Consider the following 24,414-nt stretch of genomic DNA (forward strand, 5'->3'; position numbering starts at 1 on the left):
AGATGTAAAGATAATGTGCGGTATTGCTTTTCATCAGACCCATTTATGCATGTAAGTCAAAAAGTTCAAATTACACCAGAGCGCCTCCTTCCACATGTTTGTCCCCCAGTGGATTCTAGTGAACTGCAAGCAGGAGGTCTTATGGCTTCCTTGCAGACATTGTACAGATTCTTCCACCTGAGTTGTGGATCTCTGCTGCTACCCCAGAGTTATCATGGCCCTATTGTGGCTGTGGAGGGTCATAATGTTCCCAAGTTTAATGCAGAAAACAAAAAGGTTATTGTTTATGGCCCAAAAATACAAGATTAGAAATCAAGATTCAACTAGACTCAATTACAGTGATATTAACAGCAGGCAATAAGCCTAGATATCGTTATGGATTCAAACCTCAATTTTAATATCCAAAATAAAGACCAAATAAAATCAGCTCAATCCCTTCTTAAAAGGTAACAGATTCTATTATTTTAATGGCTTAAAAGTACTGGTTTCTGGAGGGGAGAAAAAGTATCTCCAGCTGCTGCAGCTCATCTGACACCCAGCAGCCACAATCATCTCCAGAATCAGTTCACTGCCACAAAAGACTGTTTGTAAAAAGATCAAATTTTAAAATTGCGTCATTGGTCTTGAGTGATCTCAGAGGTTCTTGTTAGGTGATTCATCGGCACTCAGACACCTGCGTATTCAATGATTTTAGGGCCCAAACTAAACAATGGGAGGCAGTATTTAGTTTCTACGCTCCTCAGCTGTGGAATAAATTCCCTGAAAACCTGAAACCTTCAGGAACTGTTGGCAGCTTTAAATCAGGACTGAAGACGCTTCCTTTACCGCAACTTCCCATCAAGATCAAATACAATTTTAGGCATTATTTGTCTCATATTTGTGCATGTTTTATTTCAAAATTATAAAATAATAACTATGAGAAGTTGGAACTTGTTTTAAGACTTTTCAAGTTTTTTGTCCTCAGCAGTCACACAATTACTGTACACTGAAAAGTTCACTTTGTGATTCTGCCTGCTGTGATTGGACCATTGATATAGAGAAAACACTTTTTTTATATTAAAGATTTATAAATAAATATTAAAAGAAATTCAGTGTTTATACAAACAGTAAATGAATGTACAACTGTAACCATCTATAAAATTCTATTAATTTTGCACCTTTTTATGCTTGTTCTAATGACGTCACGTTTAAAAAAATAACTTAAAGGTAATTAATAATATTATCAAAACATCAGCATTTTTGGGCAAAACATTTTCATAGATCTAAAATTCTTATGATCAAACAAACAGAATTCAACAATAATGCTTTCTTCATATAAAAATGGAAAAACAAAGCATTTCTTACTGAAATTAGAGCTACATTATCTCCAAGTATAAAATGTCATCATTAAACACAATAATAATTGATCTGGTGCTTTAAGAGTCAGTATGCTGTGCTGTGAATAAAAGTATTTACTCCCCCGGGCGTGCTGTGGTGGCGTAGAGGATAGCGCAACCCACGTTTGGAGGCCTTGAGTCCTCGACGTGGCCGTCACGGGTTCGATTCCCGGACCCGGCGATATTTGCCACATGTCTTCCCCGTTTCCTGTCAGTCTACTTTCATATAAGGGACACTAGAGCCCACAAAAGACCCCCTGGAGGGGAGAAGAAAAAAAAAAGGTATTTACTCTCTTAAAGATATATTCTACTTTTTTTGTTTGTTTGTTTTTACACTTAAATGTTTCAGATCATCAAACAAAGTTTAATAACTCACAGAGAGCCTAACTAAATTGAACTTTCAATGGTTTTGATTAAGGCAAAAATAAATAAATACATAAATATTGTACCCAAAATAACATATCCTTATTAATGTAATTTACTGCTTCATTAAACCATGAGAAACTTTGATTAACCAGATTATATGATTCAGTTTTATTAGTCACACCCAGGCCTGATTGGTGTCAGACCTGTAAAATAATGAAATAATTCAAATAGAACCAGTCTGACAGGATATATTAAGAAACACAATATCTTCATTTAAAGACTGTTTAAAGAAGATGAAAAACAAAGCTCCTGTCTATTATCTGTCTGGAAAGGCTTACAACTTAGACTTTGGGACTCCAGCAATTCAAGCTGAACAGAACCTTTTGGAAGGTGTGGTTCCAGTTACATGTGGTGTACATCATAGCAACAGCCAAACATGGCCATGGTTTAATGTTATGGTTCTTTGCTGCTTTGGGACTTGGATGACTTGCCATAATTGAATAAAATTCTGTACCTAAATGAGGATGTCTGGGCATGAATTTCTGACACTAAACTCAAAAGTTATCCCCCCACTGCAAGCAAAAGTTCAGGTTTCCCAGTGGTCTAGTCAATATCTGAACTTAAATCTTATTGAGATCGTGCAAAGAGGCTTTAAACTGGCTGCTCATGTTTGAAAACCCTAGAATGAGGCTGATCAAAACTACTCTGCAAAAAAAGTGGTATAAATTCCTTCACAGTGATGAAAAAGACCCAGTCTCAGATTTAGCAAACATTTTATGCCTGTTGCTGCTGCAAAGGTTAGCTATGGAACTAGTAGGTAGGTTTAGGGAGAAATGAACCTTTCTCATATGGCAAGATTGTTGTTGGTAGTTTGTTTCCTTTAATAAATAAAATTATTATGTGAAAAATGCATTTTGTGTTTATTCTAGCGTTAAAATGTGTTTAATTATCTGAAACTTTTCAGTGAAACAAACAAACAAAAATGTATAAGAAAGCAAATAATTCTTCACAGTACTCAAAGTTCAAGTGGTGGAAATAATTAAATAACATAAAGTGCAGTAAACATGTTGTCATACTAAAGTAGGTTTGAGGTCATCTTTAAACACAACGGGCCGCGGGGGGCGACAGAGGTTGGTGTAATCCTCGTACTCGCTGTCAGACGAGTCTGAGGAGCTGTCTGAGGACAGAAAGGTGCCCCGCTGCAGGCAGGAATCACAGTAAGGACGATGGTAGTAGCAGTAATCTGTGGAGCTGCTAGAGTCTGAATCCCAATATCCACTCGAGTCTCTGATGCATCGATGGCGTTGCTTGCCGCTGTCGTCTTCTCCCACATCGTGCTCAGGTGAACAGTTCTGTGTAGCACAACGCCAGAGTGGGCAGTTGTGAGACCGCGAAGCATGTCTTTGACAGTTTTTCACTTCCTCTTCTCCCTCTTTATCACCCTCTTTCTCCTCTATTGACTTGTCTAAATCAGTGACGCTGCAATCAGCACGAAAATGTGTCTCATCTGGATTTTGGTGTTCACTGCTGTCCCTTTTCAGTTCACAAATGGGAACATCTGAGCCTGTGTAGAAGCAGGAAGAGGACAAAGCTCTCCTGGAGGGGTGGAAAGGAGGCCGACGTTTTCTCATCGCGTATGGAGAGATGCTGGGGTATTGGAAGAGAGAATGAGAGGAGCAGAGGGACAGAGGGGACAACGTGTTCAGTTTCGGTTGAGATGACGTCTTAGACGCCTGACCTGGAAATCGAAGCGCTGTCTCCATGACTGCATCCATGCTCAGCTCCTGGATGATCTCTTGCAGCTTCTCGCTGCTGACAAAACCAGTCAGTTTGGGATTTGGTCCCACATGCGTTGGCAGGCCACCATGACTGGCAAATTGTTCAACTTGAGAGGGATTCAGTCTTCTGTGGTTTTGAAGAGAGGTGACAAAATGAACAGCCTCCTCCGCTGTCCTTCCTGGAAATGTGGGGGACAGAGGTTGCTTGACATTCTCTCTCACTGTGGATTCAGCTTTCTGTCTAGTTGCAGAGTTGGGGACATCTTTCCGGCTTCCACTCAGGATGTCATCAGTAAAGGGGGAAGAAGCAGGATTGAGGTTCACTGAGTTTTGAATGGAAGGTATCCGGAGTGTATTTGAGGGATCAGGAGGCAGAGTGAGATTATGAGAGGCCGGAGGAGGCAAAAGTCTGGATTTTGTGTCTCTCTGAGATAAACAGGAAGAGGAGCTTCCTTCAGACTGAAGCTCAGTGGTCTGGGTAGAGGAGGAGTTGAAATAAGCAGCAGAGGAATCAACGTCCTGGTCCCCTAGGGGCTGACTTGCTGTCATGAGCCTCAGGAGTTTATCCTTGGCGTTGTTTACCTGCTCTTGAAGACTGTCAATAGCAGCATTCTTCTGAAAAGTGAAAAGAAAAAGCAGAAGTTTAAATATTTGAAAACAAAAATGATAGATATTATCACTTAACTGGATTGTGAAACCTTCCACAACTTGTTGAGATTTTAGTGTTTGGCTCATGTTCCCGTCAGGGCACATGATGGCACACGGTAAATAATGGTGTTCGTGAAACTAAAATCCTAACACCTGTCCTTGGTGTACTGTCTTTAATTTCACGCTTGCAGTGAGGCATCAGTGAGCCATGGCACTGCCTTTACAGCAATTTCCATAAATCATAACATGTTTTGTTAGTACAGGTTGTAAAATACAGTGTAGAAAATACACAATCTCACCCTTTGCAATAATGTTCACACTGATATGGAGAACATTATTGGAGCAGCTTGGTGTCCATCTGGGAGAATTACACTATTCGACATTCAAATCAAGTTTATGAGGCAGGAGAGTTCTTCTGTCAGTTTTGGTCCCAGTTGTAAAGAAATGCTTAACAAGTTAGATCAAAAGATAGAGAATGCATGCTAACATTAGCCTAGCACTTCATCAAACTGCTCCATATGAAAACATTGTCAGGAGGAGGAAGATACGAATTTATTAAAGACAGATAAATTGTAAATGGTCTGTACTTATAGCACTTTATTAAATCCAGAGTACACTACGTTCAATAGTCACAGGACAAAATCCTGTAACCTGTGGGTAGGAGGGTGGGTACCTTTCTACCCACCGTTGCTCAGAAAGTGGCTCAGAAGGTGGCTACCTTCTGAACCATTGCTCCAGATAAATAAAATCGCTTACCATAGCTTTTTTAAACTTAAACACTGAATCTGCATTCTGAAAGTCATTGTTAACTGGGTTAAAAGGGACACAAGTGCCCACGTTGACCTCTGACTACTGCACAAAGCGGCAACAATGGGCTCATGAGAGTCAGATCTGGTCTACATTTTCAGAGTGGCAATAGTAAATTTTGCCTCATTAAAATATTCAATTAATGCTATTTGACACACAAAATCATGTCTTAATATGTAACAACTTAGTTTAGAAGAGTTTTAACTCAGGATGATTAAGAGATGTTTGAACTTGTGTACGAGCTAAACATAGAGCTTAGAGAGGATGAAACTATGCAATACTTGCTACGGTTATAAATTATGCTTTTACTGGCCTGGATGACCATGAATTTTAAATGTTCTTGCCCTAAAAAGGAAGCTGCATTCTGATCAAGTCACCAAGGTAAAGAGAATTGTGATTTACAGAAGTAGACACACTGAGGCAAGTTATAGCTTGAAGAAACCGTCTGCATTAAGCAGCTAATCAAAAACCCTCAACAGCTTTTAATTGCATCAATATCAATATATTTTGTCTTCAAATAATGATATCATCTAATTTCTCTGGCTCATCTTCTAGGGGCCATCCTCTTGTCCTAATATGGTCATAGCTGGTTCCACAAAGTAAAAGACAAAGACAGCCATTTAGAAACCAACTGGTTACATAATGACATTCATTTCTGTCGGACTGCTCATCCATGAACAGTCCTACACTCTTGACAAACTCTAATAAACAAGACAATGCAAATGTTCCCAAACAATTTTCATCCTTTTAACCAAGGGAGAAGTTTGGACGACTGGAACTCACATGCACTGAAATATTGAAATACATATATAAAGAATATAATCTCTGTTTAAATTAACCACTTTGTGTATAAAAAAAACCCATTACATTACCTCATTCAAGAGCTTCTTCATTGAGCTGTTCTCCCCCAGCAGGAAGTAGATCTCATCCTGGCTGTAGACAGATGGCTGACTCTTACTGGGGCTGCTGAAATATTTGGCCATCTGACTCTGGTTGTTCTGATCCTCCTCAAACTGTCGCCACTGGGTCAGCTGCAAGAAGACAGGTTTGATATTTAGGAGTTTTATGTGTGTTACACGGATTCCCAGCAACATATAAACCTCTCGGAAGAGAAATAAATCCTTTCAGGAATATCTCTATGAGGTGTGCTTTAGAGCACTGCTCATTGTTGAACTATTTCTTTTCCTCTCGCTGCAGATGCATTCCTTTATGTTAACATAAACCCGTTGTTAGACTCTCAGAGTCGTAAACCTGTTTGCAGCCTACAAAGTTTTGACTCATTATGAGGACTTCTTTGTGAGTCATCTTCTCCTGACAGACACCGAAACCTCATCCATCAGTACAACAAGAACATGTCAGGTTTATTGGATTTACCCTAAACCTTCCTATACACACACTGTCATCTGTCCATCTGTTACAGTTTCTCTTTGTGGGATGGATTTCCTCATGACAGATCTTAAAAGAAAAAACTCCTCATATTTTGGGATATAAGGAAAAGATAATGAAAGTGTAACCAACATTATAGACAACATGACTTTATCTCATGTTTTTGTTTAAACTAATTACAATCTCAGCTAATATTTAGTCGTTATAGTCAGGGATCTGATAGGTTTTGTCTCTGACCTGTGGCACAAACAGCATGCAGTTAGTGGCCAGTGTGCAGATGAAGATGGCTCCAGCTACAGTGCTGTAGACCAGGTTGGGCCAGGTGTGTAGGAAGAAGAACACAGGGAAGGCCACAGCAGAGGAAAAGGTGACCAGAGTGACGGCCGTAATGATGGTGGGAGACTGGTTGACTGGAGGATGGCTGACATTGCTGGTGAGTCCAGCCAGGTATGTGCCATAAAGGAGGAGGCAACCCTTGATAAAGAAGAGCAGAAGTCATTATTTTCAAATGTTACTGTTTTACTAAATGTACTTTTTTGTTATGCTTTTTTTTGTTCACTTTTCTTTCTTTAGTATTTATTTAGATTTAGATTTAAACTACCTGGAATCACAATTACTTTACATAAGATTTTATTGATCCCATATTGGTGAAATTCACTTGTCAAAAGTTTTCTTGTGTACTGGATGGGGAAATTCAAAATCGCATCATGGTAATTTTGACATTCTTTTATCTTGTTGTATGTCAGTCACTGGGAACCTGTTTTTATTCATTGGTGAGCTTTTTATTCTAGAAATAATGATGCAAATTAGCTGCTAATTTGACAGCTGAAGCCTCATTTGCATATCTAAAAGTAACATTTCAGAAAATTATTTTACTCAGGGATTTGAGCAACTTTCAAGATAATTAGTTCAGAGTTTTAAAAACCTGTTTTCAGTGCAAAATACCACACCCTATACTTTTGGTAAACATACGTAAAAAGCCTTAAAATGAATTCTTTTTTAATTGCACTGGCAGAAACTGCATTTTAATTAAAAGGGTCATCTTTTTTTCCACATAATCACAATGCCAAACTTTTGGATACATTATAATTTCAATGGATGTCATTATTTTACTAAACTATTGTCTGCCACATGACTTCCAGTTTTGGATCGACACAAACATGACACAAAAGACAATTTATATTTGTCACTCTTTAAAACAGTAAAGAAAAGACAACATGCCATTCAAGTTCAGCAAGTGGGTATTAATCTTCAAAGGTCAGGAAAGTAGCTGCTTATCTAAGTGTGCTACAGTCAGAGTAAAAATTAGTAAGTATAAAACATCTGGAAGATTGCCACTACGAACAATGAGTAGGACTGTAATGGGGGTAAATTTTTCATTTTGAGATTATGCCACTGTACTGTAGTTAAACATAAATTTGCACATTATTCCCAGAGATACCAGTGACTGAGGAGGGAGCTGTATCGACATTTCCAGTTTAGCTTTGGTCTTGGACATATTCACTTTATTTCTAAATCTCTGCTTGTTTGTTTTCTCTAAACTGGAAAACCATTCTTGGAAAAATAAATTGCATAAAATATATCACTATCAAAAACCATTAAATGTAGTGAGTCAGTGGTGTTGTTACAAGCATAAATGAAATTGCTGAAGCTTACTTTCTGAACAGCAATGATGATGAGCCAAATATTTGAGTATTCTGAGGAGCAAGAGTCCAGCTGTGACAAAGAGTAGGAGGTGTCTCTCTCAGTCGCCTACATGAATGGAAACCAAATATTACATCAAAGTTGACACGTCTACACACAAGAAAATCTACCTTTTGTGTACCCTGTTTTATCAAAAAAGCATCTAAAAGAACAAAAAATTCAGACTCAATCATGACTCAGTAATATATTGCATATGATCATCTTCAGAAATCTACCAAACAAATCAATGCATAGCTTACTAATTATTCTCACCTTGGCCACAGCTCTGACAGATTGTGAGCATCTCACCGGGTCTGTGAGATTCCAGGTGGTGAGAATCAGAATCTCCAGTAGAATCAGTAGAACTACCATGCCAATCAGCTGGATGTCTCGAATGATCTGAGACGGAAAAAGACACAGTGATAAAGATGAACTCTTTACACCTTCCATCTTTACACCATCCACACACAGAAACTTGATCTGGAGATAAGCCTAAATCATAAAAAGAGCTCAGAGTAATTGCACACCAAGGCTAATTTAGTAAATACTCTATCTAAATTTGACAGTATTCAATTATTCAGAGCAATGTGCAGCCATGCATTACTGTTGTCAGGTTGAATTACTCAAAAATACTTCATTAATTACTAAAGAAACAAAATACGTGAACGTCCGTTAAAATGGTTTATGTGACGCAGAGCTTTTATGTGGAAGGCCCAGAGATCTACTGCAACGAGCTGGAGAGTGTCGCTGGGAAGACGAATGTCTGCTTTCTCCTTTAGACCTGTTACCCTACAACCCAGTCTTAGATAAGCAAAAGCCAAAGAATGGATGGATACAATTTTTTTAAATGGATTTGTTCAGAATATATGTCATATTAAGGGAAATAATTTGAAATAAATTATGAATATGTTTTTTATTTAAATCACAGAAATCTGGGATTTTACATTTTGAATCTGGGAATGTAGTGTTTTCAATAAAAGGACAGTGGATAACAGCCAAAAAGCTACTTTATTATAACCACTTTGCATCTCAGTGTACCATGAGGTGACATGAGATTACATACTAAGACAGTCAATTTATATATTAAATTACTTTGAGGTTTGTGTTATTGTAACAGTATGTTCTCAATTCAAACTACAGTGATACAAATGAAGAAGACAAGAATGTGCATGTCAACGAGATGAGCACAAGGAAACCAGAAGAGCCTGCCTACCACTCTCTTGTCAGGAACTCGCTGAGTGAAAACTCTGTAAAGCCTCCAGGTCTTTCCCAAAATTGGCCCAAAGACCAGGGTGCTTCCAATGCAAAGCATCCACATCCGAGCCTGGAGGAGGGAAAACCACAAGGATCACCTTAAAATTTACCTCCAACAGTATAAAACTGCAGCTACAAGGATTTAGATACTTACTTGAAGCAACGTAATACAAACGTCAGCTTGTTTATGAGCTTGCTCATCAATTGCAAATAGAAAGCCGCTAATATATGTGAGGACACTTCCAAAGAGAGTCAGAACGTTTAGGTTGGGACTGGACATCTTCACTATCCTGATGGAACAACACAAGCAGACTCCTTTAACATGCCAGTATACAGTTGCTTGATGAATTTGTAGTTAAATGCTAGCATTTAACTAGCATTTAACTACATTACATTATTCAACATAATTTCGTGGAGGGGTCCACGAAATTACTAAATACACTTTTCACTCTACCTGTTGCTTTTGAAGCGCAGGGTGAAAACCAGAAAGCAGAACGCCAACAGGATGCCAGACGATAGCATCGTCCAGACAACCGCTCTGAGCGCAGGAGAGAGGGAACGCCTTGGGACCTCTGCTGCCAACTACACACACAGACATGGACATTTATTCCCCATAAAGTTCCAGCCCCTTCTGGTACCTCTATGGAAAAGATAATTAATCCTACAAGTGCTCCAGAGTCCAGGTTTCTTCAAATCCCAAATGTAAAAATTATAACCAAGCACAAATTCATAAGGCAGAATTTTATTGCAGGGAACAAAAGCATCAAGCATTACAAAACAGATGTGGAACTATTACTTTAACTTTAATCAGTAATAAAGTTTGCTGAAACATCTGAAAGCATCATAAAAGATAGTACATAGTGAAAATTTAGATATTCAAAGGCAGGATAAGGAGAGGTGCTGAATTGACCCCACTGTGATTCCTTCGCGGGTTGAAGTAGGGGAAAAGTCTCTCACTGAAAGTGTATCCAGTGTACGTGTAGATATGAGAGTGAGAGTCTGAGTTGTAAAATGAAACCTGCCCCACTTCCATGTCCACGTACACCAGGACTGCCTGGGGTTTTTCCACCAGTGGCAGTCTAACAGGAGGACTGCTGAGTGCCCAGTAACTCTCATCCTCCCTCATTCCCAGAGTCCAGTAGCCTCTTTCAGGGTTCAGCAGATTCCCTCCTTTTCTATTGACCGACTCGAGTCCCACTCCGATATCCCACTCTGTCTTCCCTTTCACCTGAACCTCATAGGAGAACCTTCCGAAGCAGAAGCCCTCCTTCCCCAAGACACTAACACAAGGGTAAAATCTTGCTGGATTGTCAGGGAGGTTCACAGCCACATCGCTGTGATAGACCTGCTTCCGGTTTTCTGAAAGAACGAGTTTGGGGTGAGCTGTATCTGGATCCAGCGTCACATCCACAGCGTAGGCTTTTACTCGCTCAAATTCAACCTTGCAAAGCCTCTTTACCTCTGCCTTGATGGTTTCCTCAAGCTGTGATTCTGCTCTCCTGAGTGCCCTTCTCACTGTTCCCACATAGACTGCACTTTCTACCCAAATCCCAGACCAGTCTTTGATGGGCAGCTTAGTGGAGAAAGCCGGAAAGCTCTGGAGAAGGTAGAGATCATCATTTGTCTGTGAGAGCAGCTCCAAATCAGTGCTCCTGTTTGTCAGCTGATTAATCTCTTGCTCAAGATCCAATGTCATCTCACTAGCCCTGCTTTCGACACACCTTTGCTTTGCTAAGATAGCCTCAGCCACGTCAGCTTGGACTGTCTTAACAACTTGAAGCAGTTTGTTGAAGACCAGAAAACTCTCTTCAACCTCTTTTTCAGTGTTTCTTTTGCTAAACTCAACAGCTTGACCGATCTCACACGTTTTCTCTAGCCTACTGTGGATGTCTTCTTGCACTTCCATGTTCATACTTCTGATCTGATCTCTCCTGTCTTGGCTTTCATGCTTTATAGGAGCCATACGATGTGCCTTGTGGTCATCCTCAACACAGACCTGGCACACGTACATCTGGTCTGTGTGGCAGAACAGGTTCAGGAGGCTCTCGTGTTTCTTACACAATCTGTCTCGCATGTTCATAATTGGGTTGATCAGGGTGTGTTTCTTGAGGGTGCCTAGAACGTGATGGGGCTCCAGATGTGTCTGGCAAAATGAAGCCAAACATTCCAGACAGGTTTTAAAAGCTTTCACCCGTTTACCAATACACACATCACAAGCAACTTCCCCCTTGTGGCCTGACATGTCCATACTTCTGAGCTTGTCTTTGTACTTCATTTCCCCATGGTCTTTAAATTGAGCAGCCAGCTCGGATATGAAGGTGTTGACTTTGAGGTCAGGCCTCTTGTACAGCTTGTGTTTACACATGGGGCATTGCGGCGGATTGGTACTCTGCCAGTATCTCTGGATGCAGTCACGACAGAAGTTGTGCCCGCACGGAGTGGAGACTGGCTGGTTAAACACATCCAGACAGATGGGGCAAAGGAGATGCTCCTTGGACAGAATGCTGGCGGCTGTAGCCATATCTGGGAACACATCCAGAAAGAAGAAAACAGGTGGGATTTTATGGAATACGTTGCCTCAGCTTCTTTTATTTTTGGCTTTCCACTATTTTACAAGGCATGAAAACACTTGTGTCCTAGTTAGCCATGAACAGTAACAAATGCACGGTGTTATGTTTCATTACACTGTGTCACATGCTATCAGGGTAGTTTGTATGTTAGCCAGGATCAGCTAGCAATACTAGTGAGGCATTCTATGGAGAATGCAATAAAAAACTAAAACAGAACATTTGCTGAATTTAGATGATGCATTCAAACAACAAAGCTCACACAAAATTTGGTTCAAACTTTTGGCTTACTTTAAGGTAATTAATTGCACAAGTTAACATCATGAAGCATAAAAAGATTTCTAAGATATAGCTTACCTTGCTGTTTTTGGTCCTTTGAAGAGAGAAAGACTTGATTGTGTTCTTTGTCAAAGTGTTTCTGATGCTGTATCTTTTATTTCAGAAGTCTGTTTACAGTATCACCCGTCCGGCTTCTGCTGTTGGTCTGTCCTCCCGCTTCTCTTAAAGGTATCGGGGACAGAGGGGATTCTAAACATAGCTTCAGTACATGCCCATTACCTTTCTCGATTTCAGCTGTCTCCATCAACTGGAATGGTATCATAGTTCAAACAAGCAAATCCGGTGCATTTATAGGAGATATGGGGAAGCATAAAGTTATTAGGACTGCATCTATATAAAATATAACCTATCTTTGACCCTATCTTTAGCATAGATAGAGTCAAATGGTTGTCATGCAGTCTCGTGACCTCTCGAGTCTAGATGCCACGTCTTGTTGCAGTTCTCCAACAATGAGCTATGGAGATTTTAATTTTTTTCTTACCTCCCTTATGTTGCTCAATGCGTGCTAGAACTCTAAGAATAATCCGACCCACCATTTGTAAAAACTCAAAACAGTGACTCAGCATATTTGAGATTTTTAAGGCCAGTAGGAGGTTGCGCAGAATGTTCAGCATAGCTTCTATTTCCTCCATTTTTGTCACATACAAATAACGTTAAGCTACCTTTTTGACTTTGGGGCAGCCCAGCTTTATGTGGACCACCCGCTAGAGCTGTTATTCAATTGTAATGGGAAACCAACCGTAGATTTGAGCCGAGTCAAGGTGATAGTGGAAAATAGACATGTCTTTCCTAGTTTGTAGATTTGCCTGGAGAGCTGGGTTTTGGTTCTACATCCTATTTTATGTTTTCCCTCCAAATACATAATTAAAAAATGTAAAATTTATTTTTGTGCAATCCCCATTACAGAATTATATTACCACCATAAAACATGAGTTTATTTTATGTCTTCTTACACATCATTACCAGGATGCCAGTTGTTGATGGCTCTATGAATACCAGTATTATGTAGCTATTTATATTTACTCTATGCTGTGGAATTGCAATTAAAAAATAAAGTAAAATTCTTATCAGCTTTTGTTAATTCCACTGTTTATCATTGTTGATTGACATGCAGAATAGTTGCCATGATAACTAGAGAAATTGAAGACATTTCCAAGTTATGTGCAATCATCTAAAACACTGAGCCAAATCATTTAAAACAACAAAACAGTGTCTGAAAACGAATGTGCAACAATAAATGTTTACAACACGGCCACAAGCCTGGAAATCTGGCATCCTGAGTTGTGTCAAGCTCCAAACACAGGACCCAAAGGCTGTCAGTCGTGGGAATAAAAATTAGTGCCAAAAGTGCATCAAGTGGATTATAATATGTGTAAAAATATGCATGTGGCTGGCACTTAAACAGACAGCAGTGCCAAATAACTAATTCACTTGAAGCAGTTATCTAAGATACAGTGCCCAAAGTTATTTATTTGTATGCCTGATTTTTTTAACTTAAGATGAATAAATCTTTTAATTGTCATCACACTAAAGCAACGCTAGTGTGCATTCATATTCATCAGTCAAGAAATAGTGACAACAATATATCTTGGGAGATTATAACGAGGGAACTGCAGCATCCGTCTCCACTACAACCATTGGAAATATCATAAATAGAAATCTGTAGAATTGTCCTCGCAAATGGAAAATAGATCATCACTGGGTCTCTCAAACACACAGACTGGTTGTCACCTACAGTCTCAGCACCAGGCAGACAACTCAGATTGTGTGCATACATATACTGTGTAAATAAATTGAGAACAGAGAGACAGTAGAAGATGTAGGTCAAGAGAAAGATTACCGAGTTTAGGATGCATAGTCTCCATAGGATGTCCTGGCCTTCCTGCCTGCTGAGTCCAGCCTGGATGAGGCAATGTGGGGAATCACACACAGAGCTGCAGTTCAGCTCAGGCTCCATGACTGGCCCCAGTCTGTCCACCATCACAAACACATTCTGTGGGACAATCAAGCAAAGCAGCTCATAAGGTCACGCTTGGGAAATAAACAATGGACCTTATAATTGATATACAAGAAATAAAGCAGTAAATGCACTTAAAATGCTTAAATTATGTTTGGTGCTTCAGTTGTTCAGTTTCATTTAAATTGTGTTACTTGAGTTGCAATCGTATAAGAATATGCCACAAAGGATCAGCAGTTGCAAGACCTGGGTGCACCACAGTGTGGTGCTATGACAAAAACAAGAAGGAGGTGGAGGAAGCAGATAATTTTGAATTGCACTGGTGGTAGAAAACAACCTCAGATAAACAGAGAAGCCTTTGAGTTTCTGTTTGACCTCATTGTTTCACTCTGTCATCATAGAAATGACCTGGTATACAGTCAGCTTTTAATTATGTCGACATATTCTGCAGTCAGCTCAGCTGTTCAGTTCGAGACTCTGAGACTGACTTTACAGGAACAAAAATTGTCAGTGCTGCCACGGGCGTTTTTGGGCTTTTTTTTTATGAGGCTTCACTTAGGTTGCTCTGACATGCTGGAGATTGGAAAATGAGGCACATCTGATACTCTGAGCTGAACCTAGACTTGAGTATGATGATTGTAATTGCAGATGTGACTCAGCCGCATGATGCCAGGGTGGGTTAAAATCGCTTTTATTGATACATATTGGCAGACAGGTGTGTGTGTTTTTATGTGAGCAGTGTGAAATCAGACACAGCACGTCTCATTCATAACTGTAGGAGACGTGCTCATACTGGCAATGACTAACACTGCCAGAATGGCCTCGGATGTGCTGAGTAATTGGACATTCAGAAAAACGTGGAATCAATTATTCAAAATGAAAAGATCCAAAGTGAAAAAAGTTGTTAACTCAACAAAGCAGCTCTTCTCGTTTGGGAAATGTCTGAAGTTCCTGCTCATGTCCTGTCATCACTTTCCAAGTATAGATCACAGCCCAGTTTCTTCCCGCAGGAAAAGCCAGCAGAGTAAGGCATTTCCTCTAGCTTTTCAAACCCTCTAACTGAAACGCTGTTGTTTTTAACTTGGAAAAGAGCCCACCACCGTACAGGTGTCAGCAAGATCTACCCAACATCCAACTTTGGGTGTGGGACAGCAGGAGGGGGTCAATGTGTGAGCAGAACAAACAGTTTGTGACTTCAAATTATCTTCCGTTTTTCTGGACATGTTTTGACAGTTCACAAAAGTCATGAGGAGTGTCTTCTAAAGTCCTGAAGGCTAAACCGCAAGTAATACCTGAGCTACCTGTGTGAGTGTGAGTGTGCGTGGGATGGGCCTATATCCTGTGTAAAGTTTAGCTTGCACCCAGCTACTTTATCTTTAACGTAACGACTTATTGAGAAGGGCATAAAGGACACATATTATCATATTATTGAGGTAGAAAACCCACAATTCTTAAACGCATGGAACAAAACTAAATTACTAATGGCCTTGTAATTGTCTTTTTCAAGTAGATAAATAATTTAAAAATGCTTCCGTCTCACACAGAAAAAGCCTTTCCAGTAATGCCCTCAAAAGCAGATGTGCTATTCTTTAATTGATAGTGGCATAGAATATGTCACCCAACTGTTTCTCGTGGTAATCATGACACAAATTGTTTTTGCAACAAAAAAGGAAAAAATGCTTCTTAGTGGGAAAAATTCAAATGGATGTGTGGTGGCTCACTGGCAACACATAAAGGATACAGTTAACAAATTTGCTACAAAGACAATTGGATTTCTGTGGAAGTAAACAGATGAAGAGGAAAGACTTCCCCTCACTCAACCAAAGACGGTCTCTATGTCATAGGAGTATGAGTTGATTTAAATTTGGTTTTAAGGAAAGCAACAATTCAAACCTGAGGGAAAACAAACACAACATAGTTCAGATGCCAACAGCAAAAGCAGGGACTAAACAGCCAGACCACTGAGGAGACTGTAGTTATTGTAAGAAAATGTTTTTTTCTTGAAAAGAAAATGCCTTCTTTAATCATAGCTTTCTTGAGTGACATGAGACATGCTATACTACCTAGCTTAAACCTAAAATGTAAATTATGGACTAATTGTATGCGGGAAAGTGTCACTTAAACAACTGATGCCTTGCAGCATCTCAGCCTGAGGTCTTTCTGTATGGAGTTTGCATGTTTGCTTTGTGAGACCTGTCCAGAGTGCACCCTGCCTCTTGCATAATGACTGCCAGAGATAAGCACCTGCCCCCTTGCAACCCACCAAAAATAAATGGAGATGGACAATGGATGACTGGTGACAACCATTTAGAGCAATGGAACTGTTGGTGAGAACCAAAGCTGAAATTGTGTCTACTTGAACGCTGCATTTCATTGTGTCCTGAAATGTGTTTCTGAATCCAAGGGCGGGATGCTGGTTTGTTAGATCTCCATGTTATAGCACTGAGACAACTTTACTCCTGATTCCCTCACTGGATAAATCTCTGTATAAATTTCCATTTATGAACTTAAATTCAAGCTGGGGACCTTGCTGTCACTACTTACTTCTTACGTGGCCATGCTATGTGCTAAGCTTCATATTTCAAATGTATTGTCATCAATGTTCAGAAACCTTTCGCTTTAATCTCAAAAATAGGGAAAAAAAGAAAAACAAAAAAAACCTTTAACTACCGGTACAATCCAAATTGAAAAAGAAAAGTAAAACTGACGGTATGTGCACTTACAGGCTTTCCTAGCAGGCCGCAAGTCTTCGGAATGCTTTTAGGGAAGTCTCTTAAAGTTTCTTCAAAGTTAATAAAAAAAATAGGAATAAAGAGATTTATTATCCTATCAAACATTAAGAAAAGATTAGAGCTGCAACTGCCAGGTCTAGGCCCGATTCAGGGGACAAAATTGAAACATTCTTTCTGAGTCAGTAATCCGTTTATAAGTTTATTCTTTAATCTGAGTTAGAATGCAATTACAGGCAGTCACAAAAAAGAGCTCTTTGGATCTGGTGCACAGCACACGCAGAGGATATTAAAGTGTGTTTTAAGCAACTACTCATTTGTCGTAAATTCACCTGAATATGTGTTACACATGAAGTCTATGCGGCGGCGTCGGATCTGAATGAGACCTCAAGAAATGCAAACCGTATAGGTTAATTAAAACATCTCCCAGAAAAAAAAAATTGTTGAATCCATTTTAATTGTATTTGATGCGGATTTTAGAAGTGATCCCCAAATGCGGATTAACCTGTGTTTAAGCGAGCCTCTTTTTTTTTTTTTTTTTTGGTTGGAAGAGATCTTTACGCACGCCGGACTACTTCAACTCCGTTGTAAAGCCGCTGATTTAAAACCCGAAGATAAATTAGAATTTTTAAAAAAAAATTACAACATTGCTACGTATGATTTTAAGAAATTAAAGTTCCAAACCTCGGGCTTCAGTGAAAGAGGACTCCATTGCGACGTCTTGCCTCAAATTCCATCGTTTACGTCTCCAAAAACTTGTGAAAAAAGATACAAATAAACACAAATAAAAGTGATCCAGCATCGCTACATGGTTTCCAAGGCTGCAGACTTGATATGATCCCCTATACTTGACCTCGCCGTCAAAACTGTCAGCCTGAGGATCCTGTCACTCAGGAAAAATGCTCAGCAGACTGCAGGAGTTTCCATTTGAGCATGACGGGAGGGAGGAAGGGAGAGAGGGCGGCAAGGGTGTGTGTGTCAGGAGAGGAGGTAACTTTTCCCTCTCTCTCCAAAAAAACAAAAAAAAAAACAAAACGCTCCAGGCACTCAGAGTGTGATGAGACCGTGCAGTGCGGGAGGGGATGTCGCAAATTCCTCTGGGGACTCTGGTTGGCATTTGGGACACGTTGGGCGGCACATCATCTGGGCACCAACGCAAACAAACAGGCTGCTTGTTTAAATGGAAACGCAAATTATAACTGACCTGTTGTTTAAAAGCAGGCGTTACTGATTCTCCGAGCAAAAATAATGTTTCTGCAGGCTGACAAATCACATCAGCGCATGAGTTGCTTGCTAATGCACCAACGCAGATATTCGCAAATTTGTTCCGCCAAGCTAGAAGAGGTATCAAGTTGTTATTAAGACGTCACAGAGATTTACTGTGGGAGCCTTCACACACACACACTGTCATTCCTGATGAGGGAGTGCCACCGCTGACAGCTGTGAAGAGAGGAAACGGAAGATATGCCCGGATTATGATCCACAAAAGAGGACAATATGTGGATTTTCACTCAAACACTCATCAGTCAACTTTCACTGACTTCTAATGTCTTCCTGCAGTGTTTACCAGTGGGATGTTCTTTTTTCAGTTTAGACAAGCATTCAGATGTTTTTCTTTTTCTCCCAACACCATAACAGTTGTGTTATTTAACATTGAGTATAACGTTTCAAAATGAACCTATAGCACATATCCGGAGGCATGAAGCAAGTTGATAAACCTGCTTTTCAAAATCACGCATGTCTTCCATATAGAGTTGATGGAAGTGTCTGTAAAATCTCACATCAGCTGCACTGTGTAGAGGAGAATTAAATTAAGAGCATTTAATCTTGGGGACAAATTAGCTGACTGCAAAATCTTTGGCAAATCCTCACTGCCAAGCTCCATCTCCGTCCAGATTTGTCAGTAAGACTACAACCAAAAGGTCACACATTATGACGTTTTTCATCGCTGTTCTTTTATCAACAATGACTTAAATGTTTCTGATCGACCATCTTCAAAAACAAACGTTTTGATAGGTTAGATGACCCATTAAAAGAGGCCAGAGTTGTCATTAATTGTCAATGCTTTACTGGGGAGTTACAAATTAGCAAAAGATAGGGACTTAACCTGCTGCAGGATAAAGTTATTTCGCTACACCAATCAGGCAAAAAATAAAACAACAAAAAAACATGTTTGAGGCATCACTGATCAGACCACAGACAACAGTGGAGATGTTGCAAATCCAGTCTCTGAATACATCAGAGGTGTCTCCAACTGAAAACGCGTGTGCAGGTATCACCGATCAGACCCTTGGACTCCGGGTTGGAGACATGGGCCGTGCCATCTTTGCCAGTGAGACTTGAGCAGGAGCTGAAGGAGTAGAAGTGGGGGAGGTTGCTGTGACTGGAGCAGATCCGCAGGATGAATTGAATTTGGCTCCCGAGACACTGGTGGAGACCAAAAGAGTGGCAGCAGGTGATTGAGAAAACCAAATAACACTAAGTGCAAGAAACTATGAAGAAAGAGACAAGAAGCTAGAAAACTGGACAAGCACAGTTTGAACTCCTAAAAGTATAAAAGGAGACAAAGGAGCACAGAAACAGGAGCGACAGCAAACATGAAGAAAAGAGAACACAGAATAAAAGGGGAACAACTACAAAAGAGCGACTCAGTAACTGTGACTATAAAAAAAACTAAACAAAACCTTAAATGGGACTTAAGCAAGAACACAGGTACAGAAATCAAAGTCCGTAAAAACATGACTATACACCTCCACCAAAAGGGGCCAACCCAATATTAAGCTAACTAGCTGCATTTGGCTTAAATTACTGCAATTAGGTTTTAAATGATTTTTTTTTAAAACTAACTAACCAACTAACTGAGCTATATTTAGGTAAAAAGCTAAGTAGCTATCTACCTTTAGCTTTCATTTATTTTACCCCTGCATCTCAGCTAGCAGCTCTGTTACACGCTAAGCTTGGCTATCATTCTCAGGTTTCATTTGCGATCAGGTTCAGTTAGACGACAGCAGCAGGAGGCGGACAGCAGTTTTACTCAGATTACTGCGGTCTTAAATATTTTAACTAAGGACAAGGAGCTGCTACTCAGACGGCACAAGTCAAAACACAGAAGCTGCCCGATGAGGATGGAACAGGATACATGTAGCTCTACTGAGGTTACCAGAGATCAATCAAACATTTAGACTTTACAATTACCAAATAGAGGTGGCAGTAACAGCCTCTTGTTTCACTGGACAACTGGGTTGTGCACACGTGTCAGCTGGAGGTAAACCTAACAAAAATATGCAACAAAGCTTTGAGGCTCATCGCATGCTGTTTCCTGTTGGGCCACTCCTGGTGGGCTGCACCTCTGCTTCCTGGCATGGAAGCATCTGCAGTTGTAGTTTACCACCCGACCACAGTGCCAGTGAGTCCCACCTCTCTGTGGTGTTTGACTTTGTGTGGGTGGATAAGGGCATTGTTCTGTACATGTCGTGAGACACTGAACCCTTTTAGTTCAACGTTGGTTGTTTTTCTGGCATGCCCAGGTTTGTCCACCCTGCCTTTTACAACCTTTTACATTGTAAAATCTCACAGGTTGCATTAAATTAAATATATATATATATACAGTATATATGCTTCAAGTAATTGATTTACTTATGTAACATTGCATTATCTTACCCCCCAAAAATATAATATGTAAATCTGAATTTAAGAATATGTTTTAGAAGGATTAAAATTGACTATTGTTATAGAAAATTGCTTTTGTTTTCAGTGATGCTAATTTGGATTTGCAGACTGACTCAGCAGATTTGGATGGTTACTTGATAAAGCAATTTTCCAAAATTTTCAGATTAATTGCTTTGAAACTCCAGTCCTTAAGGGCTGGTGTCCTGCAACTTTTAGAGCTGTCTCTTCTTCAGCACACCTGAGACAAATAATCAGGTAATTAGAGGGAGTCTGAGTCTGCATAATTCTGCCATTTGATTGGGTTATGTTGGACCAGGGACACATCTAACAGTTGCAGATCACCGGCCCTTAAGAACTGGAGTTGCAGACGTCTGGCAAACCATATTAGCGATAGTTTGCGAAACCAAAATAGAATAGAAGTTTACTTTAGCTAGTTCACTTTAAACATTTTCATTTCTTTTCTCTGATCAAGACTTTATGCTACAGTTAATACGATGCTCGTGTTCGTTTCTTAATGTTAACGTGTGGCATAGTGTTAGAGCTGGAAGCGGAGGAACATAAAAATGGGGCACCAAGGAGAGAACATAAACACCAGATCCTCTAGATTTACCCAGAAATGGTTTCTAAATAGTTTCCTGTCAGTAATTCTCTAAAGGCTGTTTTTGTTTACCTTGTGTGTACAGATACTGCGGCTCCTTCAATCTACATCATGTTATTTACATTGACCATTTTTTTCTTTGTATTTGTTGAGCATCTTTAAGTATTTTTGCATATTTGTTAATATTTCTGGTTATTGCTACAGGTAGTATTTTATTGTTAAATGTTACTCAAATTTAAATCGCTCTATCAAAGTCAACAGTTGATGCATCCGGTTGAAGCTACAACAATGTAATGAAATCAGTAATGGTGAGATAAATTTGCTATTTTACCATATTATAAGAGCTTAATGAGATAGCAGATGCAGATAGACTGCAGACTGGGATTTGAACCCTGGACTTTCTTGCTGCAAGGTGTCAGTGCTATAAATTTCACCTTCATCATCAACATCTAAGTTTGCACATTGTAAACAGAGACTGTGTATGTAAAATTATCCCTCTTACACTCAATTCATCAGCCCTCATTAATTAAATTAAAATCACTTTTTGCAAGAAATACATTCTCACACAACCAACTTTTAACTTCAGCTTCCAAAAAGAGCACACACAAGAAAAACCACCTGAGCCACATGTATTACAACTCTTACTGTTAACTCATGATATACTTCCATATTTCCAGCCTTGCTGTGCTTATAGTATTCCTCTTGTTGCCCCTTGAAAGAGAGGACCGACAGGCATCACAGATCCTCCCCCATGCTTACCAGTAGCCTTTTGGAAAACTCAATCTTGGTATAATCTAACTAAAGCACACAGTCCCAGTAAAAGCCCCACCATCAGTGAACAGCACCACTGTATTGGGAAAATGACCAAATCCTCTACTTTTCCCAAAGTGTAGACCATCTTTATTATAAATCAGTGTCAAAAATAATAAATAAATTGTTTATACATTATAAATACTGTCATTATTGTCTATCTCTGTTAAAGCTCTTTCACAGGCAAAGTGAAGGTGTACACAAAAACAGCGACATGAATGCTCCACATATAGACAAGAATAGACATATTAAACTGTGTCTTTTTTCCTGGTTGCTGTTTCACCCCATTCTCCACCTCCTCCTCCCAGTTTGGGGTGTAGAGTTTCTCCCTGAAGGATTAGCAGAATAACTTTAAGGACAAGGCCTGATTGTTGTCAGGGTGTCTGCAGTGTGTGGCTGTCGTATGTAGTGAGCTTGAATTTGAAGCTAGTCATGTGTGAGGTCTGGCAGGCATGTCAACGCACACTGACTAAGTGAGCTAATAAGAGCTGGTATGCCTCTGACTTAGGCTGATAAGAGGATTACAGTATCAGTACATCAAAGAATTTCCCTGCAGCTCTCTGATCACCTGAAATACTGTATGTATTGGTGCCGTCAAGGTCAAGACAGGTCACACCCACCAGGCATGTAGAGAGTATTAAGCAGTTTCCAAATTCTTGGTATTTAAAGGTACAGTAAATATCTATGTGCCTCCTGACAGACTTCTTCACTTTTTTGAAGATTGCTGATTTTCTAATTAGTTTCTACTTGTCAAAATAAATAAAATCAGATAAATACAACTTGACTTAATAATAAATGCAGTTTTCAAACGATGATTTAACTTAATACTGAAAAACCTTTCCAAAACAATCTGCTATTTGAAAAATTACTGCTCTCCTAAACATATTAACTGACTGACAGCAGTGGCTTTCACATATTGTTGAATTATGAATATTGAGGCACATGCTGTCTGCAGTGCCACAGGTCATCCTCTGTGACCTCCTGGATGAGTTACCATAGAGCTCTTGTCGTAATTTTTGTAGGCTGTCCACTCCCTGGAAGGTTTACCACTGTTTTACGTTTTCTCCATTTCTGCATAACTGGCTCTTACTGTGGTTTGTAGAAATGGCTTTGCAACTCTCCACAAACTGAGATATAATCATCTCTGTTCCTCATTTGTTCCTGAATTGTTTCATATTGAGGCGGGGTGTGCTACTCTTTCAGATCTTTTTACCTACTTCATATTGTCAGACAGGTTCCATTTAAGTCATTTCCTGAATATTCAAGTTTGGAAATCATCATTTCTGGTTGTGGCTTATTAATAAAGTAAAAAAAATAGATTAATCAAAGTAAATTTATAATTTAATACAAAATATAACTTTTGTACTTACTAAAGTTATATGTCATACACAAGTGTTTAAAAAAAAATCAAAAACAGAACAAATCCGGAAGGGGGCAAATACTTTTTGACAGCGTTTGACAAGTTCCAGGTTCCCAGCTGGATGATAATATATTATTTAATTTATTAAGTGACAGCAGCAGAAGGTGAAAATACTTTCTTTACTTGCACACCGTAGCATTTCATCTTGACTCACATGTCAGGTTGCACTTATAGCAGAGTCTTTTTGTTTTACATACAAACCAAGCCAAGTGGACAGAGAAGGGTTCACAGTGATGTTCATGGTGGGGAAAGTTACTTTGGTGTCTGATTTTTCTGAGGATAAGAAGAAACACAGTAGAACACAAGAACCCAGCTGTGATTTGACTAAAGACAATTGAAAACAAGTAGAATGCTCCAACCATTATGCATTTTTACCACTAACACTAAAAAGAAACTGTGAAATAAAAAGAAAATTAAATGAAAGCAGAGTATAGGGACAGATAAGGGGAAAAGCACTCAAAGAAAAGGAAACAAATGAGTTTCTGGTTCTTGGCAGGAAATCTGAAGGGATTAATGGACTGTGTGAGGTAGAACAAGCGTGTTCTTGAGTCTATTAGTTCTGGGTTAATGAAAAGGTCAGACTGCAGACTGAACTTCATTTACAAATGAAATCACTTCAGCCAAGATGTGGTGGAACTCATGCAAAATACACAATCAAACAAACATCCCAGAGTTTGTGTGTCTGCAGAGAAGAATGAGCTCGCTTCTGCACATCTAACTAGAATCTGGGGAGTTTGGAGGCTTCATTAAAACATCCAACTGTGTTGACAGCAGGACTTTTACTGTTGGTGGGTGATGTTGTATTGCAGGCTGGAGATTAGTGTGAAAAAAGCTTGCAAAACTAGTTGTTACTCAGGTTAAGTGAATACCTTGAGCAAGTTTTCAGACACTGTGAGATTTTTCCCGTCAGAAACTACTTAGTTCTGACATGTGGAAACCTGGCAGACAACTGAAGTGTGAATCATGTCAAAGGTCTTATTGGGTCTTTGTTGGAGTTTGTTTTTTCTGTCTTGTCAAAGACAGTCAA

General features: G+C 39.5%; 2 protein-coding genes across 2 annotated transcripts; both read right to left on the minus strand.

Moving 5' to 3' along the window:
* Positions 1 to 1,686: 1,686 nt before the first annotated feature.
* Positions 1,687 to 17,835, minus strand: gpr156 (G protein-coupled receptor 156). Its single transcript, XM_032568553.1, has 10 exons — positions 17,575 to 17,835; positions 14,045 to 14,197; positions 9,753 to 9,880; positions 9,453 to 9,588; positions 9,258 to 9,368; positions 8,318 to 8,443; positions 8,018 to 8,113; positions 6,599 to 6,835; positions 5,848 to 6,006; positions 1,687 to 4,135 (listed from the first exon to the last, which is right to left on the minus strand). Exons 2-10 carry the CDS (start codon positions 14,183 to 14,185, stop codon positions 2,813 to 2,815), a joined length of 2,457 nt encoding a protein of 818 aa, XP_032424444.1. The 5' UTR covers positions 14,186 to 14,197; positions 17,575 to 17,835; the 3' UTR covers positions 1,687 to 2,812.
* On the minus strand, positions 10,025 to 14,030 carry LOC116723534 (E3 ubiquitin-protein ligase TRIM69-like). Its single transcript, XM_032568554.1, has 2 exons — positions 12,223 to 14,030; positions 10,025 to 11,821 (listed from the first exon to the last, which is right to left on the minus strand). Exon 2 carries the CDS (start codon positions 11,817 to 11,819, stop codon positions 10,167 to 10,169), a length of 1,653 nt encoding a protein of 550 aa, XP_032424445.1. The 5' UTR covers positions 11,820 to 11,821; positions 12,223 to 14,030; the 3' UTR covers positions 10,025 to 10,166.
* Positions 17,836 to 24,414: the final 6,579 nt, after the last annotated feature.

This window comes from Xiphophorus hellerii, chromosome 7 (genome assembly GCF_003331165.1).
Source record: "Xiphophorus hellerii strain 12219 chromosome 7, Xiphophorus_hellerii-4.1, whole genome shotgun sequence".
NCBI lineage: Eukaryota > Metazoa > Chordata > Actinopteri > Cyprinodontiformes > Poeciliidae > Xiphophorus > Xiphophorus hellerii.

Excerpts from the sequence above, each read along its gene's own strand:
- gpr156 (XM_032568553.1), bottom strand. The coding sequence starts at position 14,185 with ATGGTGGACAGACTGGGGCCAGTCATGGAGCCTGAGCTGAACTGCAGC. Across the intron at positions 9,369-9,452 it reads TTTGTATTACGTTGCTTCAA|GCTCGGATGTGGATGCTTTG; the intron begins GTAAGTATCTAA and ends TCCCTCCTCCAG. Across the intron at positions 6,007-6,598 it reads GCATGCTGTTTGTGCCACAG|CTGACCCAGTGGCGACAGTT; the intron begins GTCAGAGACAAA and ends GTCTTCTTGCAG.
- LOC116723534 (XM_032568554.1), bottom strand. The coding sequence starts at position 11,819 with ATGGCTACAGCCGCCAGCATTCTGTCCAAGGAGCATCTCCTTTGCCCC.